Here is a 27,427-nt window from a genome sequence, read left to right on the forward strand (position 1 = left end):
TCAGAGGGGAAAACTGAAGACAGAAGGACACTGACAGCAGAGAGGAGACGCGGCTCACCCCCGGGCACCGCGTGTGGGGCTGCGCGTTCCTCCCCGAGACCCGGGGCCGCGGAAGCAGCACTCCCGGGGGCACGCCTTGGCTGGTGGGACCTCTGCTTCTGACTGGGGATTGAACTCGGGCCGTGGCAGTCAGAGGCGGGAATCCTAGCCACTGGCCCGCCAGGGAGGTCCCAGAAGCAGTGAATCTTTTCTGAGTGCTGGGCAAAAGGAGACAGCCTGGAGCTGGGTCTCCAGTGAGAAGGACCTGCTCCGTCGGGTCTGGTGGAGGAGCTCTTCCGATAGGAAGGACAGGACGTGAGCAAGAGGCGGCAGCAGCAGCACCGGGAAGCCCTCTCCCAAGTTCTCCAAACACGTTTGACGACTGACTAGAAAGAGGTAGTTACGATGTCTAGCGAGGCAGCCGACTCACCAAGTAGACAGAACCATCCCACACGTGTGTGCAGCTAACAGCAGTCTCAAAACACACGGGGCAGAAAGTGAGACGCGTCAAAAGTGACCGCCGGAGCGGCCAGGCGCTCGTGTCTGAGAGGCCGCGGACGCATAACTGAGCCCTCCCCGGCGGCCCGGACACTGAGCCGCACACCGGGACGGTTGAAACGGAGGACTGATCCTCTCCGAGTCCTGGAGGCTCAGGTCCGAGCTCATGGGGCTGGCAGGGCCGCTGCTGGGGAGGCGCCCTCCGGCTCTTCCTGGGCTCGCCCACTGTCTCTGGGGCTCCGGACGCAGACACCTCCCCCCAAACCCCGGCTCAACGCGGCACGCTCCTCTGACCTGCGCGTCCAGACTCTGGGCATGAGGGATTGAGCCCAGCCTAATGCCTCCCTTTAACTTCTCTCTGTAAAGGCTGTCATTCCAAACCAGCTCACGTTCTAAGTTACTGAGAAACAGCACTTCCTAGCTTGTGGGGGACACAACCCATGACGACTATCGGCCGTGAATGACACACACAGGATGTTCCTTCACCGACCGCAGCGGCACAGACAAGCTCAGGGTCCCGAGTGCTTCCTCCAGTCAGGAGGGGTCCTGCGGGAGCTGCGGGCCTGTGCGCAGGGTGGACGGGACGCAGGGCGGCGGGGACGCCCCGCCGGGCACGGGCAGGCGTGTGCTCACGGGAGCGGAGTGGGGAGGCAACAGGTGGGGGGCCTGGCGTTCACACACCCGCCATGCTCAGCACGCCAGGCCTCCCCCCCGGGGCAGAGGACGAGGCCCCGCGGGGGAGCCGGTGCACGCGGCCCACGTGTGGGAGACCAAATCGGGAGACAGACGGGACACGCACCCAGCAGACGCCCCGCCTCGGCAAGGGCAGCGCCAGGCAAGGAAGCAGGACTCCACTTTTCTGCAACGTCTTTGTAATTAAAATACATAATTCAAAACGTTACACATGTCAGCTCCGGGCTCACAGCTCATCCCTCTGTGTCCTTCTCTGTTTTAACTTCTCGAACCAGAGAAGTGGCGGCGACGGCGCTGAGGGCGTCCAGTGTCACCAGGTCTCTGAGAACCTGGCCGCCGCGCCTCCCAGTCCCAGGCGTGGACAGCCAGCGGCCAGGACCTGCGCCCGGCCGGGGGCCCCCAGGGCTGAGGCCCCGCCAGGGTCCAGCAGGTGCACCCCATGCTCGGGCCGCCTGGGCTCTGCCACTGTCGCGGGGACCCCAGGGCGGCGCGGCTGCTCCTGCGCGTGACGCGACGTCAGGCCCCTCGCCCCGAAGACAAAGCCACCACACTCTGCAGGCCTGGGCCCGCTCTCCACGGCAGCCCCTGGCGAGGCCTGAAGGACGGGACCGCCCAGCACGCAGTCTCCCAGGAGAACAGCTGACCTCCCCGGGGTCCGTGGAGTCCGGGAGCCGCGGGACGCTGGGAGATAGCCAGGGCCGGTGCCAGGGCAGCTCTGGGCAGAGTGCCGAGGGTCTGAGCGCGCCTCCCCGCGCCGACAGGGAGGTCGGCGCGTCTCGGCAGGGCTGGGCCCACCCCCACACCCCGCAGGGCGGGGGACACGGGGCACCCCCGCGTGCAGCCTGGCCAGGCTGGCCCAGCAGGGCTCCCCTCCGAGCGGCAGCCAGGCCCGAGGCCGTCCTCTCCCGGGCTCCTCGCCGCGGCCGCCCTGCTGCAGGCTGAGGGCTCCAGGCCTGCGGGGCGCACCCAGCCGGGACACGCAGCCCCTGAGCCCAGCCCCGCTCAGGACGGGCCCCTTGGGACAGCTCAGCAGAGCCCACCCAGCGCGGGCCCTGCTGTGCGAGGCGGCTAGAGCCCCGTCAGATCCACGATGGCTTTGATGAAGATGGCGTCGTCACGCACGTAGGAGTTCTTGGCCTCCATCTTGGAGACGGGGCAGAAGAGCGGGCAGCCGCTGGCGATGTTCATGTCGCTGACCGGCCTCTGGAAGGACGACGAGGTCACGTCGGGCCTGAAGGCGTCGATCACGTGCTCGCGGTGGTTCTGGTCCAGCAGCATCAGGGTCACCTGGGAGGAGAGCACCCGGGGGCGAGGGGGCGTCACACCCCGCGGCCGGCCGGGCCTGTCCGTCTCTGCCCTGCCCTGTCTGCTGACAGAGACCCGAGGCTGGCGCGTGGCCCATGGGCCGTGGGCTCCTCTGAGGACACGCGCCTCGCGGGCATTTTCTCGGGAGCTCCCAGCTGCCCCGGCCCAGGAGCCGCGCGCTCCAGGGAGAAGCAGGACCCCGCCCGCGCTCGGGGACACCACGCCGTCGGCGAGGGCCACAGGCTGCGTCCCCTCACTTCCGTGCTGACCTAGACCCGGGTCCCCGCTTCTGCCCGGCTGCCCCGCGCACCTTCTGGTTGAAGGGCCAGCGCAGGAGGGCGTCGTGCGGGCCCCGCATCAGCACGAAGAAGAGGGACAGGTGCGTGCCGCGCCCGGTGCCGTCCCCGTTGAGGTAGGCGCGCAGGCACATCTTGTAGCCGTACCTGCTGGTGTAGAAGGCTGCGGGCGGGGGCGGCGGGTGAGCCCGGGCGGCCACGCGGCCTCCCCACGGCACCCGCCGCTCAGCCCGGGCTCGGGGAGGGTCAGTGCCGGCGCAGACAGACACAGAGCGCTCAGAAAGGGGGCCTGAACGTGAGCCCACGTTGGCCTCGCTGCCAGCCGGGAGGCTCGGGCCAGGTCAACGCACAGCTCGCAACGCTCTGGGCCGAGGGCCAAGGTCAGCCACCTCCGGTCCGGACGACCGCCCGTCCAATGAGGAGCGGAGGGGGTGACTGAACGCAGTGGGGGTGGCCATGTGAGGGAGGCTGCTGCGGAGCCAGGAGCCAGGCCTGGAGCTGACCCCGACCCAGGAGTGGGGGTGGGAAGGCCCGGGAGAGCACCTGGGGAGAAGATGGCGGGCGTGCGGCCGGCCACGGCTTCCTGCCGCTTCCTGGAGAAGTCCGAGATCTTCCAGATGAACACGCCATCGAAGGTGGACGCCTCCATCTCCAGGACCTTCTGCTCCAGGTCGGCCATGGCCAGGTCCTTCAGGCCGATGCTCCTCTCCAGCTGCTGCACCTGGGGGTGCGGGGCCATGAGGACGGGCCTCTGCCGGCCCACGGAGACCAACCTCCGCCCGGCACGAACGAGCTTGTGAGGACCTCCAGGCCTGTCTCCCCTCCTCAGGAGGACGGCTCCTCACCCAGCGCCTCAGCCTTGTGGGGCTCAGCTGTCACAGGTCGGCTCCATGCCCCCGAGACCCCCACCCCATTAGGAAACGTGTGTGTGAGTCCACACACACAGCAAGCACGTCCCCGCGGCCACCTCTGCCCCGTCGGAGAAGGGACTCCGGGGAGCTCTGCTCAGGCACAGGCGGAGCAGGGAGCCCGCCGGACAGCCAGGCGCCACCCGGCCCTGGCTCGGACACGCCGCGGCGCCGGCCCGTCTGAGGCGGCCTGGGCGCTGGGGGCACGCACCCCCCCCAGCACGGACCTTGCTGCTCAGGGCCTCGATCCTGTCTTGGTCCAGCCGGTGCTGCCGGCCGCAGGCCTCGGCCGTCACGGCCACCCGCTCCACCTCGCGGTTCAGCACACAGACGATGTTCTCAAAGGTGGCCGTCTTCCGCTCCAGGGCCTCGCACCTCTGCAGCAGCTCCGCTGCCCTGGAGGGTGTGCTGGCCTCCCAGGCGCCCTCGCCCTGGCCGAGGAGCGGGCGGCCGTCCCCCGGGGGCCGCCCGGCCTCCAGCAGGACGCCCAGCAGCAGGGCCAGGTGCTCCCGGAGCCGCTGCGCCTCGTGCTCCTGCTGCTTCTCACTCTCCACCTGCCGAGGACACAGCGCTGAGCCCCGCCAGGCCCCGGGCCTGGACCTCGGCAGGCGGGGCGCCCGAGGCCCACCCTGAGCTGCCAGCGCCACGCCCGACGCTGCGCCCACCCTGTCCTCGAGACACAGGCCTCCCTCCGCGCCCGACTCGTGTTTAAGCTCGGGACGGGGGTGAAGGTCACCTTCAGGCAGCCCCCCCGCACAGACCTGACTGTGCAGCCACGTCCCTTCCAAAGCTCCACAGCGAGTGTGGAGGGTCAGAAGGACTAAGAAAGTCTAAAGCGCAAATAAAGGGATGAAGCCCCACATGAGGCCTAGCGTGCGGGAACCTCGGATGCCTGACGTGGCGGCTCTGCTGAGGCTGCTGCTGGAGCCACGAGGTCAACAGGACGGGGCCCTCCGTGGACCGGGAAGAAGCCACTCGCGCCCCGGGCCCCTCTGCTGGCGCTAACAGCCCCTGGGCCCACGAAATAACCAGCAGCGCAGTGTCCAGAAGCAGGCAGGCACACACAGGCCGAGGGGACGGAAGGGGCCCCACCCTCGTTCACCCGCAGAAAAACAAAGCAGTTGCTGAGACCCAGCGACGCCCAGTCCGCAGGTGACAGCACCGCCAGCAGGCCGCCCCGCCGAGGGCAGGGCTGGGGCGCCCGTCTCTACCGGCCAGGCTGACACACACCCAGCCCTCAGGGACACGGAACAGGTGAGAGAGGAGGGCCGGGGCCACGCGCACAGGGCGCTGCCCAGACCCGAGGGAGCCGCAGAGAAGCGGGCAGCCGCGGCTGCAGAGAGGTGGGTTCAAGGTCCAGAGAAAGCCGGCGTGCCGGAGGACAGCTAGGCCAGTGGCTGGAGCAGGATCACACAGCGGGGCCATGCAGACCACAGAAGTGAGGCGGGGAGGGCTGGGGGCTGTCTGGGCAGAACAGAAGCTTGTCCGGAGACTGGCCGGGACACGAGACAGGAGGCAGGTCCAGGATGACCACAGGGCTTGTGGCCGCAACAGCCAGGTGAAGCGAGGTGAGCGGATGGGCAGGGGCGTGGCCAGACCCGGGGGGGAGGGGCGCAACATGCTGGGCATCCTTTCCACGGGGTGGCTAAGACTGGGCACTGAGGACCACCGGGAGGACATGGACAGAGCCGGGACACCCGCGGCCGGGCTGGAGCAAGAGGGGAGACGTGTCCAGAAGGGCCTCTGCTTGAGAACCAGAAGCTGGGCCAGCTGCAGACTGGGACTCACCATTTCAGGGCAGCCGACGGCGTGGAATCGGCACGGGACTCGACATCTGCCACACGTCCGGACGTGGTCCTGAAACTGACGGGCCCGGGGTCAGCACCGCTCCCCTCTGCTCCGGCCGCTCACCCCTGCGGCCCCGACCAGGTCAGAGTCCGAGCAAGGGCTCCTGGACCCACCCCACCGGCCTCTGCACACTCAAGCCAGACAAAGGCCAGTAAGGTGCTCCCAAAGCCGAAGAGCACCCACACGCTCATGCTCACACGCACACGTGCAAACTCAGCCAGCTGTGTGCCTGAAGCCAGCACAGGCTGAGGGACATCCCAGGTCACCCGCGGAGCCTCTGTTCCCCGCGCAGGTCTCCCAGTCCCAGAAAGCAGCCCTGCCGCCTCCCCGCCAGCCGGTCTACAGCCCCGGGGCTCTAAGGCTGGAGGTGAGTTAGCGGGAGTGGCTCAGTCCTATCTGACCCTTTGCAACCCCACGGACTGTAGCCCGCCAGGCTCCCCTGTCCATGAAATTCTCCACGCAAGAATACTGGAGTGGGATGCCATGGCCTCCTCCAGCGATCAAACTACACCCCAATATTAAAAAAAATGGGGGGGATGCTGGTGACACTCAACGCAGAAAAGCTCTTGGTCACGCTCACAACCCGAGCGTCACCACCTGAAACCAGCTGGGATGCAGTCCTCGCCCTGTGTGGCCAGGCCTGAGGCACCGAGGCCAGCAGGGTGCGGCGGGACGGGGCCCCCTCCCAGCCCAGGAGGGCCTCGAGCCCCCAAGCGCCCAGAACGCACTCGCCTCCCAGTCCTCGGCCTGGAGCGCCGCGATGCCCCACACACCTGCAAACAAGCGCTACAGAGCGACCCCAGGTGCTCAAAGGAGGAGACAGACGGACTCTGTCAGACGCACCACAGCCGCCTCCCCGAGGACAGGCCACAGGGCTCGTGTCCTCCCCCCAGAGCAGAGGGCTGGAGAGAGCTGGCCACACAGGTCAGCTCCCCGCACAGCCAGAGGGACGTGAAAGGGGTCTGTGAGACCACGCGCTGCAGCAGCAATGAGAGCCGCCTCCCCCCGCCCCACCCTCAGAGGCCGAGACCCAGGGCACAAGGAGCCCCAGCGCAGCGCCCGAGTACCAGGTCCCGCTCCCGCGGGCCGAGGGCGCAGCCGCCGGGCGATGCCGTGGGAGGGGGACACGGAGCCCACCCCCGCCCCAGAGCGCCCACCTTCTCCCGGGCGATCTTCTTCTTGCCGCAGCCGTCGCACGTCAGGGGGAACTTGGGGCAGATCTGGTGGTGTGCCTGCAAGGGGCGCGGCGGCCGTCAGAGCCCCGGCCAGGCGTGCAGGGCATCCGAGGCTCGGGGCCGGCCCCGTCTGGCCATCAGAGCCCCGTCCGGGCGCATGTGGAGGGCATCCGAGGCTCGGGGCCGGCCCCGTCTGGCCATCAGAGCCCCGTCCGGGCGCATGTGGAGGGCATCCGAGGCTCGGGGCCAGGCCCATCCAGCCACCAGGAGGCCGAGGGAGTGAGACACGGCCCCACGTGCCGCCCCCGCGCTCACCTTCATGTCGGCTGGGCAGCAGGGCGCCCTGCAGTGCCGGCAGCTGAGGCTCCGCTCCGGGCACTCGTGCTCCAGGTGGTGCTCCTTCTCGCCAAGGCGCACGAGGCCTTTACACGCCGGGCACTCGGTCAGCATGAACGGGCAGTGTCCTTCGTGGCAGCTCTGGCAATATAGGGAGTGGGTGACAGCGGGCCGCTGGCGGGATTCTGGCCGCAGCCGCAGTTCTGTCCGGGCCACGGGACCCCCTTACTCACTCCGGCACCCCTGCTCAAAGGCAGAGGTCAGGACCCAGGTCCAGCTGGCGGAGCCCCACCTTCCGGACACAGAGGGAACAGTGAGGGGGGCACGGAGGCAGAGGGACAGGCTCTTAAAGGACGAAAGGCAGAGGAGAGCCACCGCGGCCCAAGGGACAGTCAGAGGCTCCTCCCCTCGCCCTCCTGCAGCCGAGGCCATGGGTGAGGCGGCCGGGGACGCGGGGTCCCAGCCTGGGGCCCCAAATGATCACCCAGGCCCAGGCTATCCCAGGAGAGGTGATGCCGCGGCCGTGAGAGCTGGGCCTGCCGGGCGCTGGGGTGGCCACGGGGTGAGTGGGGTGGCGGGCCCAGGGGACAGGCAGAGACCGGGAGAGCCGTCAGGATACTAGCCGGAAGGGGCGCAGGAGGAGGCAGGAAGCAGAAAACGGGACATGATGCTTTGTGTGCGATCGTTTTATAAAAACTGCAGTCCAATCCACATCACGTCAACACGACCACTCCGTGGAGACGCAAGCCGGGCGCCTGCCAGGCATGGGCCACTCTGGGCTGCAGGGCTGGGTGCCCCAGGACCCCAGCTCCACACCGCCCCCGGAGTGCACATCAGGTGGGACGCAGCCCCCAGGCAGCCCCACACGGCCGGGGGGGCGTCAGGGACGCTGCTGTGGAGGCTGGGCCCCGGGACGCAGACAGGCCGCACGGCGGTGCGCAGGACGATGCCAGGCACAGCGAGCAGACGGGAGGGACCCCTGCCCCAGGGCTGCCGCCCTGCAGGCACGCCCGGGGGCACGTCCCTGAGCCCCAGGGCAACCCAGCTCCCCAGAGGGTTCTGGTCTGACCGCACTGAGCACAGGGCAAACCACAAGCAGGCAGGAGCCTCAGACACGCCCGCGGCTCCAGAGGCACGAACGGCAGCGCCAGGGGCACCTGGATCTGATCACTGCAAACGCTGGAGGCTGGGCACGGGGCAGCCCGGCCACGCCCAGAGAGGAAGGCCTGTCCTGGCTGAGCCCGGCCCCACTCCACGGCGGCCGCCCCTGGGCCCGGAGCAGAGACACGCTCAGGGGCCGGGCTGGGCCGGGCTGGCTCTGTCAGCTCCACTCCTCTCGGACGGCACGGATACATCAACAAACACGCCGTCAGCCAGAGTTCAAACCAAATGTTCAGGTGTTTCAACTTTGGACGCCCCGGCAGGGGCCAGCATGCCCGTTCTGCGCCCCTTTCAGCTGCGACAGCCCCATAGCCTGGTCCCCACCCAGGTCCGCCCGGACCCTCCTCTGAAGTCCGAGGCCCTTTCTCCCTGCTGTTCCCTGAGTCCCACTTCTAGACAGCAGCCCCCAGCCGCCCCCACCTGCATTTGGCAGGCGCTCCACCATCTTCTGACTGAACTGGAACGTTATCTCACTGGGTTCTTAGAAAACGCTAGACATCACTGCAAGGGAAGAGCTTATTCAAAGGCTACGCAGGATTTTCCCCATCTTTCCACACCCTCAGGAGCTCAGCTGCAGCCCCAGCATTTCCCAGCACAGCCCCAGTTCTGAGCAAGCCAGAGGGCAGACGTCTTGGCGCAGGGCTGAGGGCGGGGCCCCCACGCCGCACACCGAGGCAGCCTTGTCTGCAGTGGCCTCTCAAGCCGATGACAGGTTATGCCTGCGCCAGAGGCTGCACTCAGAGGCCAGGCAGGCCCGCCTCCCACATGACCACCCCCTCGGGGACTTTCCTGAGCTCCCAGGCCCAGCCAGGGACTTTCCAGCCCGCATGCCTGCAGGGCCAGCGGGCCCACGGCTGGCTGTGGTCCCAGGCTCTCGGCCAGAGGCCCTCGAAGCTGCCACCCGCACTGCCAGCCGGAGGCAGGAGCAAGCCCCGAAGGTTCGGGAGCTGGGGTTACTCCACCTGTCCCCAGGGACCTCTGGTCCCCTCAAAGAGCATCACGGCGTCCCCCAGCCTCCCAGGGAGACCCTGCCCCAAGGCCTCCTCTCTGGACAGCCCCAGGCAGCGACAGGGCAGGCCCGCCCACAGACGGGCTTCCCGTCTGCGCCTCTGCCCCCCGGCGGCCCAGGGACTGGGGGCCCGCGCCCGGGAGGGGCACAGGGAGGCCTGGAGCCTCATCCGAGCAGAGCACGCCTCCTGCCCCCTGACCACAGGCTCCCCCAGAGACGCAGACAAGCTGCTCTGGCAAAATGCAGACCCCGAGAGCCTGAAGCCAACGCCGAGTCGGGCGACAGAGAGCACCGCTGGGCAGTGCCCAGGGCCAGGAGCAGGACAAGAGGAGCCCTGGGGGCCCGGGACCCCCACTCCAGGGCCGATGGGCCCCGCCCTCAGGGGGAAACTCAGGACAGCCCGCACACCCCACTGCTGGGAGGCTGCTCTGTGGTCCGGGAGAACAGGGGCCCTGCAGCCTCGCCGGGGGGCTGTACAGCCCCGAGGCCTCCCCCGGGCCCGCACACTCGAGCCCTGTCGCCTCGGGCTGGGCCCAGCCACCCTGCCCTGTCGCGCTCCCCGCCCTCAGACCCCTCGTCAGACCCCACGGCTGAGAGCGGCCTCGGCGTGACGGCCCGAGGCCCCTCCCCCTGGAGCCTGGGGCAGGCTCCCCCGTTCCAAGACTAGGCCTAGCCGGGGTATGACCCGCCACAGCGTGGGCACCCCGCCTTCCGCGGGCAGCACCCGGCCACCGGGAAGTGCTGAGGGCACGGCTCGTCCGGGCGACCCGCAGAGGAGAGCCTCCAGCGGCACGCGAGCCCCAGAGGAGCCGTGGCCCGGCTGCTGAGGAGACGGCAGGGCGGCAGGCCCGGCTGCCAGAGGGAGGCTGGCACACAGGTGCCCCAACCTGCCAGAGGGGCCCACAGAGACGCACCCAGCCACTGCCCTTGTCGCTGGCACCTCGTCAAGACGCCTTCCTGTGACCCCAGAACCGACAAGCGGGCCACTCCTGCGCCCTCCAGCGAGAACACGCTCGGCAAGGGGACAGCACAAGCCTGGCAGCGAGAAGGCTGACTCCTCGCCCGTGTGGCGCTCGGGCCAAGCCGGGCCTGGCGCACACCGCTGCTCCCCATCCCCCGGCCACCCCAGGAAACGCCCGCAGACAGCGAGCCCCCTGACCCCGGCCACCCCAGGAAACGGCCACAGATGGCGAGCTCCCCGCCCCCGGCCACGCGTCCGGCCACCCCAGCGGCAGTTGCCTCTCCTCCGTGGAGGCCGACGCTGCCCTGGGGGAGGCAGAGCCGGCGGCAGGCAGCCCCTACCTCGTACTCCTTCAGGGTCCCCTTCCAGGAGCAGCCCTCGCTGGGACAGACTGCCGGCAGGCTCTCCACCTCCCTGCGGGCAGCATTGTCTGGGAACGCCTGGGGAGAGAGCAGCCCTCGGGTGAGCCCCCCGCCAGCCACCCCAGGCCCAGGGCCAGGCTCGGGCCAGGCCGCCCCTCCTGACATGGCCAGCACAGCGCCGACGGCTCACTCACCGAGCTGCTCTCCAGGATCGAGATGCCCTCCTCGTAAATGCCCTCCTGCACGCAGGCGGCGCAGCTCTGGGGCCCGGAGCTGGGGGGGGAGCGGCCTGTGAGCTTGCCACGCGCAGCGGGCAGGCCGCTGGCCACCAGACCCACCCCACGGCCCTGGCATGCCCACGGCCACCAAGCGGGGCGGCCAGCAGGCACAGGGCCGTGTGCGCCCACAGAGCCCACACGCGGACACGGGAGCCAGGGACACTGTCCTCCTGAGGACTGGCCACTGCCCCCGGCCCCAAGCCCTCAGGGACATGGGCGCCCGGGGCAAAGGGCTGCGAGCCTGCAGCTCCGGCAGATTGCCTGGTTTCCAGCAGAGACGCGTAGGGGCGGAGGACTGACCCGGGGGAGGAGCGGGAGCAACGAGCCCGGGAAAGAGGAGCAGGAGGACCGACCCAGGAGAGGATCGGGAGCACCGACCCGGGGGAGAGGAGCGGGAGCACTGACCCGGGAGAGAGGAGCGGGAGGACCGACCCGGGAGAGAGGAGCGGGAGCACTGAGCCCGGGAGAGGAGCGGGAGCACTGAGCCCGGGAGAGGAGCGGGAGCACTGAGCCCGGGAGAGGAGCGGGAGCACTGACCCGGGGGAGGAGCGGGAGCACTGAGCCCAGGAGAGAGGAGCGGGAAGACTGACCCAGGAGAGAGGAGCGGGAGCACTGAGCCCGGGAGAGGAGAGGGAGCACTGAGCCCGGGAGAGGAGTGGGAGCACTGACCCGGGGGAGAGGAGCGGGACCACCGACCCATGAGAGAGGAGCGGGAGCACTGACCCGGGGGAGGAGCGGGAGCACTGAGCCCGGGAGAGAGGAGTGGGAGCACTGAGCCCGGGACAGGAGCGGGAGCACCGGCCCGGGGGAGAGGAGCGGGAGCACTGAGCCCGGGAGAGGAGCGGGAGCACTGAGCCCGGGAGAGAGGAGTGGGAGCACAGACCCGGGGAAGAGGAGCGGGAGCACTGAGCCCGGGGGAGAGGAGCAGGAGGACTGACCCGGGAGAGAGAAGCAGGAGCACTGACCCGGGAGAGGAGCGGGAGCACTGACCCGGGGGAGAGGAGCGGGAGCACCGACCCATGAGAGAGGAGCGGGAGCACTGAGCCCGGGAGAGAGGAGCAGGAGCACTGAGCCCGGGGGAGAGGAGTGGGAGCACCGACCCGGGGGAGAAGAGCGGGAGCACTGAGCCCGGGGGAGAGGAGCGGGAGCACCGGCCCGGGGGAGAGGAGCGGGAGCATCGACCCGGGAGAGGAGCGGGAGCACTGAGCCCGGGAGAGAGGAGCGGGAGCACTGAGCCCGGGAGAGGAGCGGGAGCACTGAGCCCGGGAGAGAGGAGCGGGAGCACTGACCCGGGAGAGGAGCGGGAGGACTGACCCAGGAGAGAGGAGCAGGAGCACTGACCCGGGAGAGGAGCGGGAGCACCAACCCGGGGGAGAGGAGCGGGAGCACTGGGCCCGGGGGAGAGGAGCGGGAGCACTGACCCGGGGGAGAGGAGCGGGAGCATTGACCTGGAGGAGAGGAGCGGGAGCACTGAGCCCGGGACAGGAGCGGGAGCACCGGCCCGGGGGAGAGGAGCGGGAGCACTGAGCCCGGGAGAGGAGCGGGAGCACCTACCCGGGGGAGAGGAGCGGGAGCACCGACCCACGGGAGAGGAGCGGGAGCACTGAGCCCGGGGGAGAGGAGCGTGAGCACTGAGCCCGGGGGAGAGGAGCGGGAGCACCGGCCCGGGGGAGAGGAGCGGGAGCACCGGCCCGGGGGAGAGGAGCGGGAGCACCGGCCCGGGGGAGAGAAGTGGGAGCACCGCCCCGGGGGACGCCCGCCTCGCCCCCCGCGGGCCCCACCTCAGGATGCTGCTCAGGCAGAAGGAGCAGTAGCGGTGGCCGCACTGCGCCTGGAAGGGCCTGCGGAGCACGTTCCTGCAGGCCGAGCACAGGTACTTGTCCTCGAGCTTGGTCCCCAGGAGGGTCTTGGAGAAGCCGGGCTGCGGCAGATCCAGGGAGCTGGGAGGGGTCACGCTGGCCGCAGCCATGAGCGCCGCACCCCACCAAGCCCTAAGGGAGAGCACAGCGCGTCAGGGAGGGTCTGGGGACGCGTGTGGTCACCAGGGGCCGAGGCCACTGGGCTGTGGGGGTGAAGTCTGAGGCAGGACACTGGTCTCGAGCACGCGGGGGCTGAGGCTGCGGCAGCGGGCACCCCCCACGGGGCGGCCCCTCTCCCAGGCCAGCCGGCCCTGCCTGCATCCAACGGAGACCACAGCCCTCACTCCTCGGGCCCGGCCATCGCCTTGAGGCGGCGATCGTTATGATGCTCGGGAAACACTGGACAGCTCTGACTGACTCGCCCGGTCAGCCTGTGGCGGCTTCCCACCGAAACGCGGCTGGCTGACCACACCTCCTGTGGCAGATGGAGCCCATTTCACTAACCCATGGACTGTACTCCCGTTGGACGCTAAAGAACCACAAAACAGTCTCCTTTATGAGCAATAGAGAGAGAAAAGGCCCCAACACATTGCAGGCCTCACCCCCCCTTAGCAGTCACAGCTCCCTGGCCCAGAGCGAGGGCGCCCTGGGAGGCCTCAGCGCTTACAGCCTTGAATAGTTCATTCCAGTCACATCTGTAAATGCACTGTAAGCCTTAACTGTAACAGAGTGAGGAAGGCAATGGCAACCCACTCCGCTATTCTTGCCTGGAAAATCCAATGGACAGAGGAGCCTGGCGGGCTGCAGGCCATGGGTTACATGGCCGAGCATGCGGGTATGAGGGCGCAGGGAGATGGGCTGGTAGCCATAAACTGGTAGAACTAAAAAAAAAAAAGAATCGTAACGAGGGACACCACAGAGGCTCTAAGCTCGTGCCCAGGCTCCACCCGAACCACGCGCTCGCAGAGCTGCCCGCCCAGACATCTCGGGCCCCTCTGGCCCGCACTGCACCCACCCGCGCTCACAGGCGGGCGGCCGGCGGCCTTTCTACTCAGGGTGACAGATGTCAGGGGTCAAGTGTCAGGAGCCTCCAACCTGGAAGCAAACCCCTTCTGGGCCTTCCAAGCTTCCAGTTTATTTTCTGAATCCTGACTTCTCTTCAGCAAGGTGGTAAAAAACAAGGAGGACTGCGCCCGTGCGCCCGGCCCTGGCCTCGCGCTTAACCCACACCCCAAAATACGCTCCAGACAGGAACGCGTTAACTTTACACAACAAAGTGACATTTTGTTAAACGCCATTTCTACTAGACAAAATTACTTACAGAATAACTCCAGTTACGGGGAGTTGGAGGACAGGCAAAGCTAACAGAAGATGAAGGAGCTGGGAGGTGGCTGCCCTGGGGCGATTCTGAGGCAGCAGGCACTGGGGCTTCTCCCTGCTGGCAGCACCCAGACCCCCAGGGCTTCCTGGGCAATGGGGCCGGATTGCCCCTTCACCACCACTCCCATCTCCTGGGCGGGGGAGGGGGGGTGAGGGGAACTAGAGATGACTTACCGACGATTTAACCAAGCATGCCTTCACAGGGGAGTCCTCTAGAAGACTCTAAACCGGGGGGTTTGGACAGCTTCTAGCGGGACACGGGACGCGCACGGGGGGTGGGGCCGCCCTCCCCCTCCACACCTGGCCTGGGCGGCCCTCCCAGCGGGCTGACACTTGAGATTCTCTGAGTTCTCAGAGCTCTGCTGGCAAATCACTGACCCCAAGGAGGGGTCATGAAAAACCTCAATTTACAGTCGGCGGGTCTGAAGCACGGGAGGCCTCGCCCGCCCACTGCCATCGGAGGTGGGGTGGGGGCAGCGGTGCGGGGCCGAGCCTGAACGGGGGGCCTGCGCTGACTCCAGGCGCCAGGACACCGGTCGGCGTCCATCGCGAAACGGAGGCTCCCCTGGTGGCCCAGTGGTGAGGAACCTGCCTGCCAGAGCAGCAGACACGGATCCAGCCCCTGGTCGGGAGATCCCAGCACGCGCGGGGCAGCAGGGCCTGAGCCACAGCTACGGACCTGCGCGCCCTGCAGCCGGGAGCCCGAGAGCAGCCCCCGCCCCCGGCACGAGAGAGGAGCCCCCAGCAACAAAGGCCCAGCACAGCCAAAAGGAAACTAGCTAATTAATTAAAAAAGAGAAAGAAATGGAGAACTGCTTGGTGTGGAAAAATCACACATTTGGAGTCAGAAACCTTGTGGAAACAAAGAAGAAACCTTGTGAGCAGCGGAACAGTTTCCACGTAGGAGGGCCAGAGCTGCGGGAGGGGAGGACGCCCGGGAGGCGAGCAGCGGCTGCGCGCGGACACAGGCGTGTCTGGCCGTACGCTCGGAACTTGTACACCTTGCCGTATCAGTACCTCACTTTTAAAATAAAGAGATGGAGCTTGTATTCCCAGAGAATCCAAAAAAGATGGTGAAATCCCTAATCATGGCACACTCATACACATTTGTCCAGAACAACCCTGCTTCACAACGTTGACGACAGCAGGGCAACCTTAGAAATGGGTTTTAACACAAAAGCAGCCCCCAGGTGGGCTGCAGCCCCTGGGAGGGTGGGGGCGCCTGGCACCTACTGCTTTTTGCCATTTCCTCCACTGCAGGCCCCCTTCGCAAGCCCGGGTCCCACCTGCGTGCACAGCAGGAGGACCTGTGGGAAGGGCCGTCCCTGCGGGAAATCACCCAGACCCCAGCGGAGCCCGAGGCTGCTGGGCAGCTGGGCCCCACCGTCCTCAGCCGGTGCGTGGGAGTCAGTGAGTCATCTCGAAGGGGCGAGCTGCTGCCCAAACCAACATCACATCAAGGGTCGAACAGGCGGCTGCGGGGGGGCCACCTGTCACCAGCAGACACACGGGTTCAACTCAAGAACCTCCCTCTGGGATGCCCCAATGCAGGGACTGAACTCCCCCAAATCCATGCTCCCACTGACAGCCGCCCCTGCTGCTTGCAATGCTTGGGCCCCCACCCCCCCGGGCCTAAGCCGCCTGCACAACAAACCTCCCGAGGCCAGAGTCAGGGCCTGACATCTGCACACGGTGCGCAGTGCGGCCCCCAGGACCACAGCCCCAGGTGAGCAGTCCCGCTCACACGACGTCACCTTCTTTCCAGCTCAACGTGATGCCAAGTGATCGGGTACCAACTCAGCACCCAGCAACTTCTGACACCAGACAAGAGGAGTAAACACTACACCCGCCCGTCTCGCAGCGCCCGCTCACAGCTACTCGTGCTGCCAACGCACCCAGATTCTTATTAAAAACTGGGCCATTCGAGGGTGGGATGTTCTGAGAGAGTAGCACTGAAACAGTATCAAGGGTGACACAGATCACAGCCCAGGTTGGCTGCGGGAGACGGGTGCTCGGGGCTGGTGCACTGGGAAGACCCAGAGGGATGGGGTGGGGAGGGAGGCGGGAGAGGGGATCGGGATGGGGAACACATGTAAATCCATGGCTGATTCACGGCAATGTGTGGCAAAAACCACTACAATACTGTAAAGTAATTAGCCTCGAACTTGATTAGTTATTTTTTATTTATTTATAAAATTAAAATAAAAAACTGGGCCATTGACGGGGAGACAGTAATGACGATGGAGCAACTGTGCCCCTTCGAGGCTTCAGTCCCTTCAGTCCTGCCTCCAGTGGGTCAGGAAACCCACTGGTTCTGCCTGCTACCCGTATCCAGAAGCGGGGCTTCCCTGGTGTCTGGTGGTTAAGGATCCAGCTGCCGACGCAGGGGACATGAGTTCAGCTGAGCCCGAGTCCAGTAGAGGAGCCACCGCAACGAGACCCCACATGCTGGAGCCACAGCTAGGGCACCCCTGCTGGCCGCAACTAGAGAAAGCCCACTTGCAGAAATGAAGACCCAACAACCTCCACCCCAGAAAACCCAGCATCCAGAACCTAACCACACTGCAACTGCGGGGCCAGGCCGCCGTCCACCGCGACGTGACTTACCGCAGGGCCTCCCCAGCCCCTTAAACACACGACGGGGACCTGGCTCCTCCCTCAGACTCCCCAGGCTGCCCAAGCAGGCTCTCGGATTCCCAGAGAGCCCTCCCCTGCTCTCCTGGGCACAGGGGCATCGCAGGCCTGGCAGTAGGAAGGAGGGACCCGGGCATGTACAGGTGGTTATGAGTGCCGTCCCTGCTCCCCAGGCTCCCGCTGGCCACTGACTCCCACGCCTGGGTCTGGCCCTTCCTCTGTGCTGCCCCCCTGCCTAGCCCAGCCACGGCCTACCCCACTCCAGAGCAGGGCACCCCAATCCTGGAACCCGCACGGCATCACCCCTGCTACTCACCTCCTACCCCCACCGCTGCTGTATAGTCACGTCCCTAAACCACAGCCAGTCCACAAGAACACCTGCCCCGAACGCCTCTCCACCACCTGCGAACGCCTCTCCACCACCTGCGGGCCTGCCATCTCCGCCCTGCTGCTAGGAGCCTGCCTCCGTCCCTCCCCCGAGACACAGCCCCTCCATGGGACAGTGACACGCCCTCCCCCTGGACACACGGAGACCTTTAGGGAGCCACCCATCTCCTGGAAGGAGCAGTCCTAGCACCCCTCGAGGACAGGGCATCGAGCCCAAGTCTGGACTCGAGGATGGAAGGAATGTGTGCCCCCCACTCCAGGCATGATCCATGGAGCCTGCAGGTCATTTTTTTCTGCATTCTCTTCTCTCGACCCGCCACCCCTTGCCCGTGTGTGTGCCATCCTGCCGTGGAAACCCACCTGCCAGGCTGTGCCCAGTCCACACTGGTGCGCTGACTGTGCTGGCAGGTGGGCTGGCATTTCCCACTGCTGAGGGGCCCACACCTGACTCCAGTCAAAAGGTCTATTCTTCCCCCAAGAAAACACTGTCCCCAGCACCCAGTGATGGCTATACATTTTCCGCTCTAGTCCCAGATAACAAGTACTGTTGAGACAACCCATTCCCTCAGTTCCCCAGAGTGCCCGCGTCAGTGATGCACACACAAGACCTTCACCTTATCCCGCCAGGCGCCCCGCACCACGCAGGGCACAGCGAGCGGCCCTGCCGCTGCCGCAGTCAGCAGGCCAGGGCCACAGGGCATAAGGCAGCCTGGGACGCCCGAAGGGCCCGTGCAGCAGCCTGGGTGTCTCAGGAGCCCACGCAGCTGTCCCCCACAACGGGACCGGACAGCACAGAGGCTCCACTCACAGCGCCGGCCTTTGGGGGCTGCAGCCCCGGGGGGGCTGGGCTTCAGCCCCCAGGTGGGCGGGCTGAGGTGCGAGCTGGGCCAGGCTGGGGGGCTAACATCAGACACCCAAATGTGTGAGGAGGCTACCGCCCCTCAGAAAAGGCTTTACAAAAGCACGTCTTAGGAGTTTGTTTGAAATTCAAGCAATAACGGAGTTTTATGGTATGCAAACTACACCGCCATAAAGCTGTTAAAAACTACAGAAACAACTCAAGCCACACTTTTGGGCCGAATTGGGACCTCCACCTAAAGTCAATGACTGAGCTGCTAAAAGCTGTTGCCGGCCCCACCGCCAGGGACATGTAGCCCGTGAGTCACGCAGGGCCAGGCGCGAGGCCCGGCACACCCCCTGCCCTGCCAGTCTCTGGGTCGGCCGAGCGGCGGCCGTCACGGGCGCAGCTGTCCCCGGCTCTGTCTGTCCCCACCGCCGGGTCCACCGGGAGCCCGCTCGGCGTCCACCGAGCCTGTGGCCCCGCACACACGGCAGAGCCGGGTCCCCGGGCTCCGCCCGCCCCGGCAGCTGCCTCCGCTCTGGACCCCCGTACCCGCCCCCGGGCTGGGGTCACCGTCGGGCAAGGGCAAAGCGCAGCGGGGCCGGGGCAGGCGGAGGGGCCCGCGGCGGCCCCCGAGGTCGGGGAGCCCGTCCGCACCCCAAGAGGGGCAGGAAAGGGTGGGGGCAGCGGCCGAAGCTCGCGGGCGGCTCGAGGCGCGGCGGCCCCGCCGGCCCCGAGCCCGCCCCAGCGGACGCCCCGCCGTTCGCGAACCTTCCTGCGTGGGGCCCGCTCCGACTTTCAGTTTCCGGCCCCGAGAAATCCCCTTCGGCGTGCGCGCCGCGGCGTCCGCGCCTCCCGCCGGGCCTCCCGGGTCCGCGCGCCACGCCACCCCGCGTCCCCGCCCCTAGACCTCGACCCCCGACCCCACCGCGACCCCGACCCCGACGTCAGGACTCACCAACGGTCGCCTCGCGCCCGGAACTGCCTGCCAGCCAGCCGCCGCGGCTGCCGCCGACCCGCCCCCGAACCCGCCTGACGGACTGCTGTGAGGACCTACCAGAGGCGCCCAGGAAGCCATAGCGAGCACCGACTGGCTAGATTTCTCCCCGCCCCCAATTAGGACCCGCCCACCTGACGGACTGACACAAAAGCCTACCAAGGGCCTGCAGAGAGCCATAGCGGGGCCCGATTGGTCGGCCCTGTCCCCGCCCCTCCCGCCTCCTGACGGACTGACACTGGAGCCTACCAGAAGCGCGCAGGGAGCCGCAGCGGGCGCCGATTGGGCGGGTCTGCCGCGCCTTGGGTACTTAAGTCTCCCGCGGGCTCGCTCCGGGCAGGACTGCACGACTCCTTATGCTGGTGGTGGCTGTTCACTCACGGAGGGTCGACCCCAGGCCCACGGTCCCGGCGCAGAGCTGGGCTCGAGAGTAGGTTACATTCATGAGAAAAAGTACAAACGGACCCCGCCGGTCTAAAGGGTGCTTGTGCTTAGTCGCTCAGTCGTGTCGGACTCTGCGACCCCATGGAGTGAAGCCCACAAGGCTCCTCTGTCCATGGGATTCTCCAGGCCAGAATACAGGAGCGGGTTGCCATGCCCTCCTCCTTCCTGTCTACAGGGTAAAGACCTAAAGGGAGGTCTCCTTTCCGAGTAGTGAAGTGTTCTCTATCTCGCCGCGGCGACGGTTGCCAGACCTTACGAAAGTACAGATGCCACTGAAATGTAAGCTTCAAAGTGGTTTAAATGGTGAATTTCACATTATGTGAATTTTGCCACCAAACAAAACCAAATATACATTCCTTTGGCCTACAGACACACAAGTGGAAACATTTAGAAAGGAGGCCGCAGTCTCGACCAGAACAAAAGGACCCCGTCGGGAGGGGCAGGGCGCTGCCTCTGAGTGTGCGACCCCAGGACAGCGTTTCCCATCTGCTGAAGGAGGGCGGGGACGGTTCGGATTCTCTCCTGTGGGACACAGCTTTCTAAAGACCTGAGAACAGTCTCCTCTGACGCCAGCATGGGGGAAAGGGGACGGCTCTCCCCATCTTGCAGGAAGGGACAGGCACGATTCCTTTGGCAGGTCACGCAGCACACTGGGCACCCCCGCTCCAGGGGGAGCATCGGAAGCCAAGCAAAGTGCCCAAGGACGGAGTGAACGAAACCAGGCAGGCTGTGAAGCCACGTCATGTAAATGGTCCACACGGCATCCAGAAGTACTCTCATCACGCTGCATAAATCATGACTTGGAGTTGGAATTCCCCAGTCCCAAACACCACAGCCCTGCATGCAGCAGCGAGGCCACCCTGCGTCCAGCACGAGTTCTGTGAACCTCAAGGCTGAGTTTGCCACTCCCCTGGAGGCTCAGACAGTAAAGAATCTGCCTGCAATGCGGGAGACCTGGGTTCAATCCCCAGGTCAAGAAGGTCCCCTCGAAGAGGACATAGCAACCCGCACCAGTTTTCTTTCCTGGAGAATCCCATGGACAGAGGAACCTGGCGGGCTACAGTCCGTGGGGTTGCAGACAGTCAGATGGGACTGAATAACTAACATTTGCCACAAGCATCCCTGCCCCCCGCCCCCCACCCTGTCCCCTCCTATGGGTTCTGTGAGCCTTTCTCTCAAGGTTCATAATTCATGGCGCTCTCAGGGTAAGGAGGTCTCTTCTGCTAGGGTCTGGGGGGCCGAGGCTGTCATGTGAGCCCACGGGCAGCAAAAAAGGGAGGAGCTTCCCCACAGCAGCACCCCTCTTTCTTCAGGGTAAAGTCTGGAAGTCGTTCACCTGCCTCTGGAGTGCATCCCCAGGGAGGCTCAGACCTCACTCACCCTTCCAGCATTGGGACAGCACAGAGGCGCTGAGCTCAGGGCCCATCAGCCCACCCTGCCTCCTGAGGAGGCTTCCTGGACGGAAGTCCCGCTTCCCCAGAAGGCGGCTGCCTGCAGCCCTTGGCACTGACAGGCCTGAGCTAATCTGGAAGGTCCTGGAGAGGCTTCCAGCATGAGAATGCTTTCATATCTTTCAAACTGCCAGTTCAGAGGGTCTCCATGCATAAACTGATCGATACACTGACAGTGTGTGTGTGTGTGTGTGTGCGCGCGCGCGCGCGCGTGGTTCTGGCAGCAGGCCCTGGAGAGACCTGGGAGACGGAGCCTTGACCGGGAGGGGCTGCTGACGGAGAGGCAGCCAGCCCACACCGCCACCAGCTCGGAAGGAGGCACCTCGGTCCTGGCAGGCTGGGAAGGGATGACTCACTCTGCTCGTCGGGCGACGCAGGGGATTCCCACACAGGTTCCTTCCTGCCAAAAAGAAAGCAAAACTCAGCCTCTGAGGCAGCCATCCGGGAGGTGGCCGGGACAGCCCCAGCAGACCCTGCTGGGACCTGCGTCATCTGCCTGCTCCCTGAGGGCTGGGGCCTGGGGCCTCTGTCCCGCACCGGTGCCCCCCAGAGAGGCGTGGGCCCGGCTACAGACCCGGGTCAATGCTGCCGTGGCTCTTGGCTTTTCTCAGCTCTCCCAAGCAGGCAGGACAGGCCCCACCCGCCGTTCACTGGGCCTGCAGACCCCAGGCCGGGTGCTACCGCCGCCTCCCACTCTGCCCGAGGCCCCCTCCTCGGCCCCTGGTGCCTGCTCGACCGCCTGGGCTTTCCTCTCCCAGGCCCCCATCAGTGCCCCAGGACACTTCCTAATGCCCGGGGCACCTCCGCTCCTCACTGGCACGGCCGGTGCCCTTGGACATCTCACCTCCCGTCCTTTACGCCCGGGCCTCTGGGAGAACAGCACTCAGCCCTGAGGCAGGAGGGTCAACATGGGCCCCCACTTGGGACCCTGGATGTGGGCTGCCCCCCCCGTGCCTGAAGCTGTCCCCGGAGCAGAGGCCGAAGCTGGTAGAGCCAGCCTCCCGACACAACCCACTGCCTGTCCTGAGAACTCGGCCCTGAAGGTCCCCCCTGGGCTGCAGCTTCTGAAAGGAGCCGGTTTCACTCTCACTGTGTAGTCACCTGATGGAGGGGGTTCCAGAAAGGCCAGCCTCCAGTCCTGCCCAGAATTCCCCTGCCCCAGCGCCAGCCACAAGGGGCTCCCCCGCCCCCCCCGGTCTGGAAGCACGCTGCCCACGCTGTCCCTCGTCCAAAAAAGGAGAAAGAAGGGGGTGGTGAGGTCCAGCAGCTGACTTCACAGCAGGCAGTCTGGGAGCAGGGCCGCGCCCACGCCCAGACGCAGACGAGGTGCAGAGCACGGAGGTGACAGTGTGTGCAGCGTCCTCCGTAAGCCGAGGTGGGAGAGAAGGGTCTCTATGTCCGTTTGTATTTTGCATTCTCAGCAGACTTGGGAAGGATGCAGGAGGAAGTAATTGACATGCTGGGAGGCGGGGAGGGGCCAATTTCTCTGAACACCCACCGTTTTTAAACCACTTTATGGTACCACCTATTCAAAAACATTTGGTTTTAAACAACAGAAGGTCATTTTGGAAGCTCTGGAAAACACAAAATTACCAAGAAGGCAAAGATCACCCCAAATTCCCCCACTTAGAAACAAGCTCTGCCCAGACTCCCAACTCAACACCCACCGCCCTTCAGCCAGTCTTACAAAATGGACCCCACTCCATATGCAGAACCGCAGACCTGGGAGACAACCTCACGTTCAGAATCACAGGCGCCGGGCTGCCCTGACCATCCTCGGCCTCGGATCACCAGGCCAATCTGGCCCCAGAGCCTTTGCACCAGCCCACAGGTGGCCGGGACGAGCTACCTTCTCCCCAGGCGCTGGACAGAGCCTGGGCCCTCTAGGGTCTCAAGATAGAGAAGGTCTCTCTCTTGGTTGCCCTGTGTTAAGTCGGCCCTTCCCCCACGCCTGGTGGGACTAGCCTCGCGTGCTCCTGTCCTCCCCTAGATGTGGGTCCCTGGAGGGCAGCGGCCCCTTCGGGCTCAGTGGGGAGCAGCGGTCGGCCCGCGCGCGCCCTCTGCCGGCCTCATCAGGAACTGCGGCCCTGGCCGCTTGACTCCGGAGGGACCTCCCGCCCAGGACCCGCACATGCTTGCTACCTGCGGGGAACTCGCTCCACCGCATCACTTCGAACCCGCAAACCCTAAGATGGCTCTGCTCACGCTCAGACCCAGCAGCTCCGTGTCGGAGAGGCTGGGGCTGGCCCTCGGGGATCTCCCAGGACCCCTCCGCAGTGACATTTCCTGCCCCACCACAGCCACCCTCCTCCATGGGGCTCCCTCCCGTCCAGGACCCAGCAGTCTACAGCCCACCTGGGACCTGTGAACCTGGCTCTGCCAGCTGTCCACCAGCCCTCCTAGCTTCCACAGACCCCAGGCCCATCCCCAGCAGCCGCACCCTCTCCTGCTGGCCCCCTCCCCTCCCCTGACCACCTGCAGAGGCCTGGCACCTGGCCCAGTCTAGGCGGGCCCACGTTCTGCAGCTGAAGGAGGTGGCTGCCAGTGTGCTGGAGAAGCTGGCGGCCTCCTCCACTCCTGGTCCAGCCACTTGCCCCCAGAGACCACAGCCCACCCTCTCCTCCCACACACCTGGCCTTTGCAGTCCTCACTGGGGATGCCCAATGGATCTTTCAGCTCCCCCTCTCCCGAGGACCGAGAGTATTCAGTGATGACAGTGGCCTGAAAAGAAGAGCTAGTGCTGGGAACGCTGTCTTGCTCAATTTCATGTAAAAAGTGAAAAGTAAATACACTCAATAAACAGTACAGAAAAGGGGAAAGTGATGGATCAAAACTTTCTTTACATTAACGTTTTTTTCTCAAAAAAGAGGGAACTGCATATTCCAACACATCCATTTTTCACAGTAATGAATAACATCATAGACCAGTTTCTGTTTTCGAGTCTTAATATCTGCAAATTTGACAACGCTTTTGTCACAATCAACCTTTTTCGTCGTCATGTTCAATAGACAATCCAGCCACATTTGTCCATCTATTCTCCCTCAGAGGTGACCAAAGAATGCCTTTTATGAACCTTAACAAACTTATGGTAATTTTCTTTCACTTCTCCAGTATTTTTGCCTGGAGAATCCCATGGACAGAGGAGTCTTCCAGGCTACAGTCCATGGGGTCACAAGAGTCAGACATGACTTAGCAACTAAACCACCACCGCCGCCGCCAGCCAAAGCTGGAGTGGGGACGGACCTGTAGGAGTAGCCCTCGTGCCTGTCATGAACGCCAACCACCCCAGAGAGGAAGAGGCCTCCACGCACCTCTCGGACAGGAAGGTGCCTCTCCTTACCATCAGGCAGGAGGGAGGAAACTTCCGTAGGCACCCTTACCACCCCACAGCCCAGCCAATAAAAATAGGGGTCCAGCCAAGGGGAGGCCTCCATCGGAGCCCTAGTTCCCCAATCACCTTTTTGGTCATCACAGCCCCTGCCAACTCCCCCTTTTCCCTGTAAAGCAAGATCCCCTCCTTGTTCTCTGGATTGGCCTGTGGTCTGTCACACTTCTAACCCTGAATTGCAACTCCTTGACTTTTCTATACATACGCTCTTCTGCTGGTAACATAATTACTAAAGTAAACAGCAACAACCTGTTGGAATCTTGGCTGAGTAATGTCAGTGCCTCCGAGCCAGTGAAGGAACTCATAGATTCCATCACTCGCGTGGGGGCTTTACGTACATATGCCCCCTGCGTGCACCTTCACATGGGGACGTTTGGGGGATGGCTGTTATGCTCGGGCAGCCTCCTGTCTTGGTGGTTGGAGAAGACAGGAGAGTGTGCCCTGCTGTGTTCACCGGCCTGCTCTCCCCGCATAACTGAAGAGAAGCCTCACATGGATCTGTCCCATTAAACCTCTGTAACGGCCTTAAGTGAGAATTTTGCAGGAGGCATTAAAAGTTTCTGGCTTTGCCTCTGTAGGAAGACCCTTCCTCCCATGGATGGGAGTGAGCGCCAGCGAACCTGTGATCACTACTTGCTGAGCAAGCAGGTGTCTGCAACAGCAAACTCCTCTTCCTTCAATGGGTAAAAGCCTCTGGGGAAGTAGAGACCCGATGACAGAACGTAAAGGAGCAAGCACATTGGCTGCAGCACTGTCACCTGATAACCAGCCGTTTTTATCGTTTATTTGGCAGGACACCTGCAGTTCTGGGCTCCTGATTGGAACTGTCTAGCGAATTGGGTTTATTGTATACTTTTAAAAAATCATTTGCATGTTGGTCGTGCTGGGTCTTTGTACTGAGTGCGGGGCTTCTCTGGCTGTGGTGAGCGGGGGCTGCTCTGGCTGCGGTGCCCAGGCCCCCCACTGCAGCGGCTCGCCCCATCGCTGAGCACAGGCCCGAGGGCGTCCAGGGTGGCAGCACTCCGCCGCATGGGCTTGAGCTGCTCTGTGGCACGTGGACTCTTCCCGGACCAGGGCTTGGACCCGTGTCCCCCGCGCTGGCGGGCAGATTCTTATCCACTGCGCCACCAGGGATCTCCCTACTCTGTGGTTTTAAATTCTGCTCAATATACTTAAGTTCTGCATTTATTGTTTGTTGAAACTTTATAAAAAATGACACTCCTAATAAGACGATGGCTTCCCTGATAGCTCAGTTGGTAAAGAATCCGCCTGCAATGCAGGAGACCCTGGTTCGATTCCTGGGTTGGGAAGATCCCCTGGAGAAGGGAAAGGCTACCCACTCCGGTATTCTGGCCTGGAGAATTCCACGGACAGTCCATGGGGTCACAAAGAGTTGGACGCAACTGGGTGACTTTCACTTTCAATAAGGTGATGCTAGCTCAGCACTTTGAGGTAATTCCTAGTGCTCATAACCTTGACTAAGCATGGACTTGTAAAAGGAGCGCTGAGAGTTCTCCCTACCATACTCCTTACTCAAACGCTGTCTATCTCATTTGTTTACTTTCCCTCCAAAATGGGAAGTGATGTGGGGCTTCCTTGGTGACTCAGTTGGTAAGGAACCCGCCTGTAATGCAGAAGGCTGCCTGAAATACAGGGGAGCCAGGTTCAATCCCTGGGTTGGGAAATTCCCCTGGAAATGGCAACCCACTCCAGTATTCTTGCCTGGAAGATCCCATGGACAGAGGAGCCTGGCGGGCTGCAGTCCATGGGGTCGTTAAAGTCAGAAACAACTGAGCGACTAAACCACCACCAATACGGGAGGGACGTGACAACTAGGGGAGGTCCTTGGCACTGAGGGAGAAACACCACTATACAGAGATCTTCTTTTTGTTTTTTAATATTTATTCATTTGACTACACCAGGTGTCAGTTGCGGCATGAGAACTCTTAGCTGTGGCACGTGGGAGCCAGTTCCCTGACTAGGGATTGACCCCGAGCTCCCTGCATCAGAAGCACGGAGTCTTAGCCACTGGACCACAAGGGAGGTCCTCTCATCTTTTTAAAATTAATTTCTTCGGCTGTGCTGGGTCTTAGTTGCAGCATGTGGGATCTACTTCCCTCACCAGACCTCATCCAACCTGGGCACTTTGTACTGGTAACTCGGAGTCTTAGGCACTGGATGACCCGGCAAGTCCTGAGATCCCAACTCTTGATCACTGATACTTTGACAAAAGATCTTCATGAAAGGGGAAAACGTGGAATTAATTATAGAAACCGCACCTGAAGATGGATTCAGGCTAAGGGGAAGTGCTCACGCCTATCAGATGTGTCAATTACCCTAAACAGGAAGACACCTCTGTCTACACCTCCTACTGGGAAGGTGCCCCTACCTACCTTCAGGCAGGAGGAAGGGAACTTCCCTCGGTCCCCCACCCCATGGACAGCTCAGCCCGGCAGAGATTTCAGCAGTCCAGCCAATGGGAAGCCTCCACTGGACCCCCAGCTCCCCCAACTCCCCCATTTCCTCCCATGCTCTCCATTGGCCTGTGGTCTGCCACAGCGTAGTCTACACGAGTGTTAGAATTCCTCTGTTGTGGAGCATAAACCTACAGGAATGCTACAAACAGAGCATGTCTATGCAAAGCCAGGAGTGCTACCCAAACCAAGGTCAACATTAACTTTGGTCCAACAGGTTAAAGAAACCTCTGAACTGTGCTTTCCAGAAAACAATTCTGCAAAGTCATGACGTGGCATTCAATGAAAATACAGCCAAAAATGCAAGCAAAAGTATTAAAGATGCATTCATTAACTCATACAAAGGTTATTTTTCTGAATTTTGTGATGCTTGTGGCATTTATCAATTTTTGACTTATTTTCTCATGATCCAAGATTACCATAAAATAACTATATTAGTTATTGTAAAACAGCATTCATTACATTATGTATATATTCATATTATACTGTAAAATTATGTATGCATTATCCAAAACATACACGTTACACAGAAACATAGTGTAATTCTGTTTTTATAATTTTTCATATTTCCTTGGCGTCTTCCCACAAAATATATTCGCTTCAGGCCCCACCTAACCTGCATCCACCCTGGCCCCCACCCTGTTTGTATCGCTTGATAACTCCAGAGAAACAGAACTTCAGTTGGCGTGCAAGGTGACCCAAA

At 63.7% G+C, this 27,427-nt stretch overlaps 1 protein-coding gene across 2 annotated transcripts; it reads right to left on the reverse strand.

Moving 5' to 3' along the window:
- Positions 1-1,392: 1,392 nt before the first annotated feature.
- Positions 1,393-18,988, reverse strand: TRAF2 (TNF receptor associated factor 2). Of its 2 annotated transcripts, none has more exons than XM_065928033.1 (11): positions 18,929-18,988; positions 12,651-12,860; positions 10,786-10,864; positions 10,571-10,669; positions 7,078-7,239; positions 6,745-6,819; positions 5,528-5,602; positions 3,967-4,293; positions 3,375-3,552; positions 2,846-2,994; positions 1,393-2,517 (listed from the first exon to the last, which is right to left on the reverse strand). In XM_065928033.1, the coding sequence occupies exons 2-11, from the start codon at positions 12,836-12,838 to the stop codon at positions 2,299-2,301; spliced, it is 1,551 nt and encodes a 516-aa protein (XP_065784105.1). In that variant the 5' UTR covers positions 12,839-12,860; positions 18,929-18,988; the 3' UTR covers positions 1,393-2,298. The 2 variants fall into 2 exon arrangements, with proteins under 2 accessions (XP_065784105.1, XP_065784106.1); XM_065928034.1 differs by lacking the exon at positions 18,929-18,988 and adding an exon at positions 18,742-18,820.
- Between the last annotated feature and the right edge of the window lie 8,439 nt (positions 18,989-27,427).

Source organism: Muntiacus reevesi, chromosome 3, assembly GCF_963930625.1.
Source record: "Muntiacus reevesi chromosome 3, mMunRee1.1, whole genome shotgun sequence".
Taxonomy (NCBI): Eukaryota; Metazoa; Chordata; class Mammalia; order Artiodactyla; family Cervidae; genus Muntiacus; species Muntiacus reevesi.

What these genes read in the sequence shown, in the direction of transcription:
- TRAF2 (XM_065928033.1), bottom strand. Translation starts at nt 12,838, where the DNA reads ATGGCTGCGGCCAGCGTGACCCCTCCCAGCTCCCTGGATCTGCCGCAG. An exon ending in CGATCCTGGAGAGCAGCTCG is followed by an intron (nt 10,670 to 10,785) that starts GTGAGTGAGCCG and finishes CTCTCTCCCCAG; the next exon opens with GCGTTCCCAGACAATGCTGC. An exon ending in GCTGGCCCTTCAACCAGAAG is followed by an intron (nt 2,518 to 2,845) that starts GTGCGCGGGGCA and finishes CTCTCCTCCCAG; the next exon opens with GTGACCCTGATGCTGCTGGA.